Raw genomic sequence first — 11118 nt, 5'->3', positions numbered from 1 at the left:
TTTTACCGAAGCATTTTTTATAAAAAAAAAAAAAAAAACTGCCTACAGACTTAAAAACGGACTATACGTTTTAGTTAACAAAAAATTATAAATTTAAAGACAAAAAACAAAATCGTTTCCATTGATCACAATTTGCGTTTACTTAAGTCAAAAACTAACTTTTAAGAGGGGAGAAAGAAGATCTTATTTGTACTCGGAAGTATCAGTTGGACAAGTAAGGTTTTATTATTAAATAAACCGTAGCTGGTAAAATATTCTTAAGCTTCCACAAGAGGCCTAAGTGTCGTACTCTATCGAAGGCCTGTTTTACATCAAAAAAAGCCCCCGAATAAGAAGGGAGTTTTTCGAAACTTTTTCCTAGGACTGGTAAAAAAATAATTGGAAGGTAAGACGAAGGATGTTGACGAGGTTTATTAGGTTTTGGTATAGGACGGATTATGAAGTACTTCCACAAGGCCTGGTAATTAGGTTGTTCGAAGAATCGCTTTGTATACGGATGTCAGAAGTACCACAGCTTTTTTTGGGAAGATTGCAAAGAATGGGCGTAATGAGTTCCAATCCAGGCGCTTTCTTACGTGAAAGATGATTTATGACGTACTAAACCTCAGAAGGTAAAAATGGTTTGAGTTGAGGGAGAGAGGAAGAGATGTGCCCAGATCTTGTAAGAGAGATTTTTGGAATTGAGAGTCAAGCACATCAGAATACATTTAAAAAATGAGAAGAAAAGAGGATAGCTTTATCACCATCGGAAGAAGCCCATGCACCAACGCTACGTCGAAGTGGGGTGGTTACTGTTTTGTAGATAAGAATTCTTTTTGAAGCGGTCCAGAAAGATTTGTCTTTAGTAGTCAGTAATAATGTATAGTTGAAGGAAAGGAGTTGCACAAATTATGGTTTATATAATGAAGTATATCCTTTCAGAGGGTGACTCATAAAATCGCCGTCGCATTTTTTGTAAGTCACAGAAGTTGCTTGATTATGAATCAGAAAATAAATCCGTATCATTATTGTTCATGGTGAAATTTATGATATTCAGATCCATTCAAAGGTAAGGACGCACGTTTTACTATAGAAGGCTTGGACGCAAATACTGGATAGACAATCCTAAATTGACCGTTTAGATTTACTCAAGAATGATAATTCTGTTAAGCGCTAAGAACCGGAGATTTGGAATTTAAGGCGTTGGAATTAAGAGTTAATGTTTTGTTCACAGAGATTTGCTTGCAGTAAGGACCATGAGTACACCTTTTCAACAACATAGTAAAACTAAACTAACTGCAAAACAGATTATAGTGCAACATAATTGATAAAAATGAAAACATTTATCATTTAGCTTTACGATGATAAACCCCGGAAGTTACTCGATGGAATGGCTTTTATCGATAAGCCTTTGAATCGACATTCGGTGTATACCAATAGATTTGTCATGTTTGAGAATTGGAGTTGATTCTGGACATGCCGATGAATTCCAAACTAGAACTGCGATAAATTTTAGAAGATGCGCTAGACTCGTGGAAAACCTGCCCTTGAAAAAAATGGTTCGAAGGCAAGCAGGTAGTTTCATTAACTTCACTTTTGACTGGGTAGTGGAGAAGCTAGGTTTAATGATAGGCAGGTGGGTAACAATGTAACGATACTTATTTCTTCTTAAAGGTCTAAAAATTAAATATTTCTTCATAAAATTGATATTGAATTAGTTATACATCTTTATGTGTAACTATGTATATTATACTTCTTTTCCTTAAGCCGAAATTCTACAGTTGCGGCACCTCCTTACTAAGTTTTCCAGGGCAATTTTGTAGAATCGGATACAATTACATTTTTTTTTTTAAGTTCGAAAAGTTCAGGTATTTTAGGTTAATTGTATCCTGAATTCCCGTCAATTTTCGTATTCTAATTGAAGACTCCATAATAGAGAAGGTACAAATAAAAAATAAGTATGCCTAGCGCGAGTACACTGATTGCACAATTAAATACTTGTAATACAGTGGTTACCAGGTTTAGTAATCAGGTGGTAGATTAGTTAGTCATCTGTTTTGAGAGAAATTGCTGAAGTGTATATCAGTGACGTTTATCGAAAGATCAGGATGGAAGATATTACATTTATTTAATTATTGTTATTATTTTTTATAGAACGAAAGAATTTAAGTTGAAATAAGGATATTTAACAATAATTTGAAGTTTGTTTCAGTATGATTCCAAGTTTGGAATCTGTTCTTACACAAACGGTAAGTGACATTAATTGACAAAAATTAAGCTTTTATTAAAGACTTGCTAAATATGAAAATTCCATTACTTTATTTGATAATAAATGTGTCATTCAGGGTAACTTTTTCGGTAGAGCTTAATTGTGATCTTCTTTTGAAAACTCATGTATTTGATTGTAACTTTTTATGATTAGAACCTTATCGAAACAAAAAGTGTTTTTAACAAAAATATTTCATTATTTTTAGTACGCCAGGCCTGATTTTGCTAGCAGAGATATAATCAAAGCGTTGGACAATTATAAGAACCTATCCTGGAAATATGATAGATTTGGTAATTTTTAAATGTCTTTTGTTTTTCAGAATGTAAATATTTACTCCTATTTTTCTTTTTTTTGTATTTATTTCATACATTCATAAGTTTCAGATTCACATTTTTTTCAGTAAAAAGATTAATGTAATGTTACATTCTTTAAATTAATTGTAATTCACAATGACTTATCTAAAATTTCAATTTATTGTCTTTTTTCATCAGTTTAGATTTGAAAAAGTAGTGTACTTAAGTGCTTGGATACCTTTCAACATGAACATTATTTATCTACCAAGAGCTGTTTAATAATGCTAGCACATTCCTACTATACTTTAACATAAACTAGGGTAAACGCTAATACAGATTTCCAAAATATAGCTCTTATTCGTGTTCTTGTTTATAAGCACTAGTTATAACTAATTTATCTAAAACTTGTACTACAAATCGTGATATTTATCTCGTCTTGCTGACGGAAAGAATTCATTCTTTAAATATGATATACTATAACATTATACTATATCCTAAAGAATTATATAATTTTATGTTTCTAGAGTCATTTAGATTAATGTGTTTTAGAAAGCTAGAAAGTTGTGGCCCACAATTACCTCAACGAACTCTTTTTATTTATAACGGACTATTGTAAATTATTTGGACTTTTCGTAGAAATTATAAAGTTGTAATGAAGTGTATAGTCTACTGTTTTTGAAAGTAAAGTACTGCAGAAATGCTGAAAAAAAAATCCCTAATGAAAAGTTTGCTAGATTGATAAAAATATTTAAGTAAAAATCATACTAATCTTTCTTTCAGTATTCAATGATGGACGATTTAAAGATCTAGTAAATTTGGAAGGGACAATTCCTATTTCTTACAAAGGTAATTATAAAAAAAATTACCATTTTCTGTAGTTATTCTTCGAATTTATGATAAAGTGTTATTTTTAATTTACTTGATATCCTTTGATATTAAGGTAACCCTTACAACATACCTGTATGCATTTGGCTAATGGATACTCATCCAAATAATGCGCCTATGTGTTTTGTTAAGCCAACACCAGATATGCAAATAAAAGTATCTATGTTTGTTGATCATAACGGTAAAATCTATCTTCCCTATCTACACGATTGGAATCCTGTAAGTTTGATCTATTTTATGAAAGTAATTAATGTTGAATCACTATTAAAAGAATATTTTAAATTTGTTAGGCATCCTCCGATTTGAGTGGTCTTATAATGGTGATGATATGTGCATTTGGTGAGCACCCTCCAGTATTCTCAAAACCTCGTACAACAGATGTTCAACCACCATATCCAACTCAACCACAGCATTCAAGTATGTATTATCAAATAGTTATTCAAGTATTGCATAAACACAGGACAAACATCATAATTCGAATTTTATTAGTTACGTATTGGTGTAAGAAATTTTGATTTATAAGAAAATCGCTTTAAGGCAGCAGAATTGATTAAAAAAAGTGTAAGTTAAATTCTTTTGTTGTTATAGAAAATAAAACTCAATATAATTTTTTCAGCGTTTATGCCGATGCCAGGGGTCGGAGGAAATTATCCACCTTACCCTTCAATGATACCTCATCAGCCTTTGCCGCAAGGGTTGGCGGGAAGCAATGCTATGAATTTTTCATTGCCATATCCTACAGAAAACAGTGCACCTTATCCTACATTTCCTCCAACATTACCCACACCACAGACGGTAATGTACTTTTTTGTTCAATAATGAATAATTTGCATGTTGTTTTTTGTTTTTTTTTTTAACACTTCGGCGTTTAGTGGTATTTTACATTTTTTTAAATTTTAGCCGTCTAGTAATTCATCCACAATAACTGAAGAACATATTAAGGCTTCTCTTTTAACTGCTGTTCAGGATAAATTAATGCAAAAATTGAATGAATACTTTGGCCAGAGTAGAGCTGAATTAGATATACTCGAACAAACTTCGACAGAACTGAACCAAGGCAAAGTTAAATTACAGGAACTTATCGAGAAATTAAATAAAGAAAAGGTAAATTCATCTTCGGAAAAATCATTTCATTTATATAAAAATATATATAAGATAGAAATGTATTAAAATATACATATCTTTCTAGGCAGATCTCGAAAGAAACATAGATTTGTTGAAAGAGAGGGACGCAGAACTGGAGAAAGCAATAAATGAGTTAGGAGAACAGGGAGAGGTAGATGTAGATGAAGCAGTTACTACTACTACGCCACTTTATAAACAGTTAGTGCTTAAATGTTTATAATTTGTCTTATGTTGTTAACAACTTTGAATTTAATATAATATTTAACTTATTTTTCTTCTGGAGTTTAGTCCTTGGTTTAAACAAATGCAGTTTATTCTTTCTCCCTCTCTTATAGCTTTGAAATTTAAGGGATAAATGTTAAACAAGCAATTATTTATTCTTACAAAAATGCGTACACAGAAAAATTTTTCCTCACCCATATTTAAAAAAAAAAGAAAAAAAAAAGCTGTTTACCAGACCAGAAGACTTCAACTTAGTACCTACTTCCTTGCCCCCCCCCCCAGTCGTCTTCGTTTTTGTCTTTTACTAGAAGTCCTAGAAGAAAACTATATGAATATGATTGGTCATTTTTTCGCCTTAACTCAAAATGGATCCAAACCATTTTAGTTCACTAGAAGACATATTTCTTTCAATGACACGTTGTTAAATCTATATATTTTCTATGTATGTTTACTGTAATAAATTAACTATGACACAAAAAATATTTTTTAATTTCTATACATATAAAATTGCAGAATTTTAAATGCTTATGCCGAAGAAGCCGCTATAGAAGATACCATTTATTACATGGGTGAAGCATTGCGTCGAGGAGTCATAGACCTTGATGTATTTTTGAAACAAGTTCGAACATTATCAAGGAAGCAATTCATGTTACGAGCTCTCATGCAAAAGTGCAGACAGAAAGCTGGTTTAGCGTGTTAGCACACTGTATTTTTGTTATACATATTTTACTTTTAAAATTCTCTCATTGAACTTTTATTTTTATTTTTAAATAAAAGTCATTTTTTTTTATTCTGTTTATTATGGTTAAGCGTGCCTATTTTAGAAGTAAGGAAAGTATTAAAAAAAAGATTTATATAATATGTATATTATATTTGTGATATTTGACCTCTAAAGAAATATACTGTATGTATCAAAACTTAACTATAATAAAAATCACATGCATATATTTTATTTTCTGAAAATTTCCTCGGTACATTCATCCTTGACAACTTCATTAGCCTGCAATAAAAATTAATTGTATTAATAATTGATGATCAAGTTTTTGTATTAACTTTATTACACTGAACATTATCTTTCATCTTACGTCACGCATTTAGATTTGGCGATATTGTAATGACATGAGTGAGGATTCTACTAAAAATGAATTGAAATATTAGAATGAGCTTGAAAATTGGAGAAAATCAACTTGTTACACTTCTTTTTTTTTAACAGTCATTTTGTATATTATGATTACGCGTGCCTATTTTGAGTACGACCTTTAATTAGGAAAGCACTATTTCAAAATAAAAAAGTAAATATTGATATTCCTCCCCTATTTTCTATCTGTGCATCAATTAAGGGCTTATAAAAAGCCGTTATAATAAGTAAGCTTTAAAAATTTATAATTTATCACAATGATATTCGCAAACTTTAAAGATTTGGAAGCACTAAGAAACCGTAACGATTTTGTGGCCCACCTATTGAGAAAAATAGAATAGAGGAAGTAATATAAACAATAGAAGAGTCAATACAGTAATCAGAAAAGGCGGAGTTTTACGAATAGGAAAGAAGCCGCATAAAATTTTGAGGGTGGTAAAACAGAAGAAGAAAGGTGGACCAGATCCACGAGGTTCAAATACCTAGAGGCGCATCTAAGCGCGAATGTCGTATGGATGAGAAGATTCATAAAAAAACGGGTGCCACAGGTTGGATGTTTAGCGCGGTCAGGAAGGACCAGTAACAGTAAGGACAGTAACAGAGAAGTGACAGAGTACGAGTCGATCTATGGGTCGATGTTTCTCCCCATACTCACCTACTCATCGGAGTCCTGGACTAAGAAGCACAAAAGTAAAATACAGACAACTGAGTTGAGGTAACTGAGGAAGATGGAAAGACCAGAAGAGACTGGATCTGTAACGCCACAATAGGAACCAGCTTGAATGTAAAAGCAGCAGAAGAAGAAATAGAAAATAATAGACTACGTTGTTTCAGGTACGTTCTATGGATGGACGGCGAAAGAATGCACATGATGACAAAAGGAGAGACAGAGAGGCAGGCCGCGCTGCAGATAGGAAGAGCTGGTAAAGAAGTCGTATAAGAAAAGAGGAATTGTGTGGAACGTCAGGAGAGCTTTGGTAGAGAGCAGAGAGGGATTGAAGAAGGGTGCCTCACACCGCTAAGGCGGTGTTAGAGGCGTATGTTGAATATAAAAAATACAAATTATATTTCATATATTTATTCAAAGCATCATCCTTTACATAAATAGTATTTTTTCAGAATATTTATTCGTTATTACTTAATTCTTTTCTTAGACTGCACTCGAGGGTGAAGACTTCACTTTTTATTGATAGTCTCCGTTTTTATTTTTCCAAAAAGTTTCCATCCTTTAGACATCAGATTGTTTTTCAATTAAAAGCAGAAACGTAATACATTAAATTTCCTTAAACTTTTTTATGTTCCTCATCAACTACAACTAAAAAAATCACTAGGAGTTTGAGTTAGCGCATACTGGATACCAACGCGGCGATCACGGGTTCGAATCTAGCTCCTGGCCCATAGAATTTTTCTTCCTAGGAGCTTCTTACAGCTCACTGTACGGTGATAGAACTCTTCCGGAGGCCGTCCGTGCACTAAAAAAAGCTTTGAGCGCCAATAACCCAAGATGACTCGCAAAAAAAAAAAAACTATTTTAAGAGGAAAGAAGTATTTTTCTCCGAGAATGAATTTTGCATTATCTTTCTTGTCATATTACGGCTATTCACATTCTGACGAAAAATGCTTTAGAAACCTGATTCTTTAAGTGCGATAGCAGAAAATTGAAAAAGGCACATCACTTTGTACTGAACAAGGTTCCGTATGAATGCATACATATGTTAGTTTGTTATATTGATTCGATGTGGGTATTCAAGCGTCCTCTGCAGAGAATGGACGACGAGCAGTAAATGCTTTAGTCTAATGCGATTGGAATAACGTCGAGTGAATAAATACTAACTATCCTAAATTCGAGGAAGAAAATAAAATATCCATAGGCAGTACATACCTCTACTTTTGTCGATTTATTTTTTTGGAGGTATGTATTTCAATTAAAGTAACAGATTTGTGGGTTTCTCCGAAGATGCTATTTTTCACATTGCCAGCATCCTCAAGAAGTACATTCTTCACATTTAGGCAATCAGAATGAAAAGAAGGGTAAAGAAAAAAAACTGTGACTTTTGGATTTTCAAAGTTAAAAAAGTTTATTCAACTGCTAAGCAGAAAAAGGAACCGCAATTAGCGAGGAAAGGTTCTATTCTTGCTGCTACTGAATTTCTGAGTAACGACTACTTTTTTTAGCTAAATGTGATCACACTACTTGTGAAATCCCAAAGTTTTTAATGGTCTGGTTCATATCAGTGATAGTAAAAATAAGTTTTGATTCAGATGCTCTTCTTTAATACTTTCAAGTGTTTTTAAATAACATCAACTTATGTCTGAAAAGTTTATCTTTAAATTTGGTACTTCAGTAGACTTTGTGTAAATGTTCCACAAAGTATAACATATGAACATTGATGATCTCTGCAATCTGATTGCCGTTGCAAAATCTTCCACCAACACAATAAAGCCACTTTCATTTTTAACAGATATGCGACATCATTAGCTAGTTGGAAACTGAGGGAGTTCAAAAGTTAGGAAATAATTGTCTACTTGCCGCATAGCAGAATCATCCCATACTTTTATGTAAAAAGGGAGATATATCATGATATAATAATCTAACACACAAAATAAAGTTATGCTATATTTTTACCTTATACATAAATTCCAACCCAGAGTAACAGGAACAATACTCCAAAACCGGTGAAAATTGACGCAACTAATGAAACCAGCAATTCCTTAAATATGTCTCTTGTAAATTTTGTACTTGTAACTTCATACACAAAAAACCATGCAGTAAAAAATATTCCAATGCCTAGTAGAATTAGAGTGAGATGAGGAAACACTGCTGGATTTATAGGAGATACATATCTGGACATTAACTCAATACCCTGCAAGGAGAAAAACCGACAAAGGTAAAATGTCTACAATATTCTTTTATAAAAATTTGGTGAATAAAAAATAAATACCTTTAACAATATAAACTAATAACTCACCACTGATCGGGCCATTCTCGTTCAATATTGTTTTTGGCTTCAAAAAGAATAAAATTACATCTAATGCCTATAACGAAATCAATTTTTCCAGTAAGGTTATGTTCAGAAGTAAGTACACGTAAATGCAAACAAACAAGTTGTCCAATACCGAAGTAGAATTGTCAGTGAAAAGGTAAAAATTGTAGTTGAAAATTCTTCAAAGAAATGAAGAAAAGGGGTTCAACAGGGTTTTATTTAAATTTTTTTTTGTTAGATATATTTCTTTTTTGGAATTTAATATTTAGTTGTTAGCAATATTGTATAATAATCTGCCTACTCAATTTACGGAATGGCTTTTATATTAATTAGTAAAAAATTTTACAGTAATTAATTTTTATATTTTCGGGAATTTTGGGTCATAGCAGAACTGTTTTAACAAATTTAGTTATTCATATGTTTAAACACTTCCTGTAACATGAAAATAAAAACATAGGTTCTACTGCAGTTAATGCAATTAATGTTATTTGTATGATTAATAAATGGGTGAGGTACTTTAACCACAATGGTGCAAAATGACAAGTTATGGTATCAGTGTGAAATATGTGATAATAGTACTAGGGTTGTAACCGTATTTTGCAGTGACAGCACGGTGTCTAACTAGTGCTAATACCCTCGGTGATTAAAGTTGACAATATGATATAGTAATTATAGTTAGTAGTAGAACCTGTTTTAACATTTAATCATGATTCTTCAGTGTGTACAGTGAAGTTTGAAGATGTAGGTTAGAACAACTACATTTATGTTAAAGTTTATGTATTGTGACATAATTGGATCCAAATTAGTTCCTCTAGCAACGTTTTTTTTGGGAAAAAAATTCTGTACAATTAACTTCAAAGAGATGTTATTCAATAACGTGCAGTGTGAGATATTTTATCGTCTTTCAAATTATAAATTATATTTATTGTTTCAGTTATTTTAACATGGCGTGATGAATGAAGAAGAACTAGTGCAGCGTGCTGCTGAAGAACGTGCAGCTATCGTTGCAAAATACAAACATGGGAGAAAACCAGGAGCTCAGATTAATCCATGGGAAGACCCTTCCCTTCAGATATATCATATCCTTGATCGTTATGGATTCATTCAGTAAGTAACTGTTATTCAGAAAAGGACTAATTATCGATAAATTCCTTTAATTGAATTGCTAATTAAGTATAGTTGTAGTGCACTATTTAATTGATTTTGTATCTGAATTGTTCAATACAGCAGAATTATTAGTTCGGATTTATGCTTAAATTTTGTCGCATATTTATTTTTTTATAAGGACAACTTTTTACTATCATCATAACATTACGCTTTTTTTATTTTGTTTTTAATTTTAATTTTTATTTTTTTTGCCATCATTAAGTCATCATCATTAACTTTTCGTTGTCGCTTAATTCAGCGACCCCAATAATAAACATTTTAGTGATGAAAAAATTGCTGAGAGCGCTGGTCCAGGGGAAGTCAAGGTGGAAATGGAAAGAGTTAAAAAATGGGTAAAGATGTTGAGACAATGGGACACTATGGTTGGAACCGAAAAATTGAGGCGAAGGGTATTTAAAGGAATCCCAAATTCTCTTCGTGGACAAGCTTGGAGCCGCATGCTTAATCTTTCCAATATAAGAGAGCAACAACAAGGAAAATATCAGGTGAGAAATTGATTACGATTTATACATGAATTTAATCCGTTAGTTTACGTAATTACATCCTGCCAAACAGTTAGCGGTGGGGCGTTTTCTGAAATAGACATTTAACTTTATAACATTGCAAATGAACAAAAAGAAAATATAAACATCTCTGCACACAAAAAAGTTTCAGTGATGACATATTTATTTTCTTTGTAATTGAAATGATCATACAAACGCCAGACCAGCAGTTTCAAATCTTTAATTTAAGGCACCACTAAACTAATATCTACTTTGAATAACATTTCTTATTTTCAGTGGAAAAGGAAACAATCTAATGTGAACGCACATACGACCTTTTCACAATATTCTCATGTTTATTCTAATTGAAATTTTACTAAATCTAAGTTGACTTTTTTGAATTTTTAATGCCGTCATAAAATATATTGTAGAGGTAAAAACTATACGTAATATAATCTAAACAAAAAGAAAAAACAAACTTCATAATTGTCTGCCTGATTAAGGAAAAAAAAAGACTAAGCAAATATTATGGAGAGGACTGGCATTTTTCAGTATATAGATGTAAATCAGCAGC

At 31.9% G+C, this 11118-nt stretch overlaps 3 protein-coding genes across 13 annotated transcripts in view; 2 read left to right on the top strand and 1 right to left on the bottom strand.

The window, feature by feature from the left end:
* The first annotated feature begins 1913 nt into the window (after positions 1-1913).
* TSG101 (tumor susceptibility gene 101) lies at positions 1914-5725 on the top strand. The gene is made up of 9 exons (XM_074119606.1): positions 1914-2228; positions 2454-2538; positions 3322-3387; positions 3482-3645; positions 3717-3843; positions 4043-4221; positions 4327-4530; positions 4616-4749; positions 5287-5725. Exons 1-9 carry the CDS (start codon positions 2193-2195, stop codon positions 5471-5473), a joined length of 1182 nt encoding a protein of 393 aa, XP_073975707.1. The 5' UTR covers positions 1914-2192; the 3' UTR covers positions 5474-5725.
* kud (oligosaccharyltransferase subunit 5 kud) lies at positions 5624-9020 on the bottom strand. The gene is made up of 3 exons (XM_074119620.1): positions 8881-9020; positions 8538-8775; positions 5624-5773 (listed from the first exon to the last, which is right to left on the bottom strand). The coding sequence occupies exons 1-2, from the start codon at positions 8893-8895 to the stop codon at positions 8539-8541; spliced, it is 252 nt and encodes an 83-aa protein (XP_073975721.1). The 5' UTR covers positions 8896-9020; the 3' UTR covers positions 5624-5773; position 8538.
* RN-tre (Related to the N terminus of tre oncogene) overlaps positions 8968-11118 on the top strand; it is a 22223-nt gene continuing 20072 nt past the window's right edge. For 2 of the 11 annotated variants that reach the window (XM_074119582.1, XM_074119578.1), the window contains exons 1-3: positions 9330-9640; positions 9830-10002; positions 10301-10547. In XM_074119582.1, coding sequence (XP_073975683.1) covers positions 9848-10002; positions 10301-10547 — 402 coding nt within the window. In that variant the 5' untranslated portion in view covers positions 9330-9640; positions 9830-9847. Of the gene's footprint in view, positions 9053-9315; positions 9641-9829; positions 10003-10300; positions 10548-11118 lie in introns of those variants that run through there. The other 9 variants (XR_012455697.1, XM_074119584.1, XR_012455698.1 and 6 more) reach the window with 6 other exon arrangements.

Source organism: Rhodnius prolixus, unplaced genomic scaffold (genome assembly GCF_049639745.1).
Source record: "Rhodnius prolixus isolate KJV_2025 unplaced genomic scaffold, Rpr scaffold_2, whole genome shotgun sequence".
Classification (NCBI taxonomy): domain Eukaryota; kingdom Metazoa; phylum Arthropoda; class Insecta; order Hemiptera; family Reduviidae; genus Rhodnius; species Rhodnius prolixus.
Note: the sequence above shows the minus strand (reverse complement) of the source record. Positions and strands in the feature narration are given on the sequence as shown.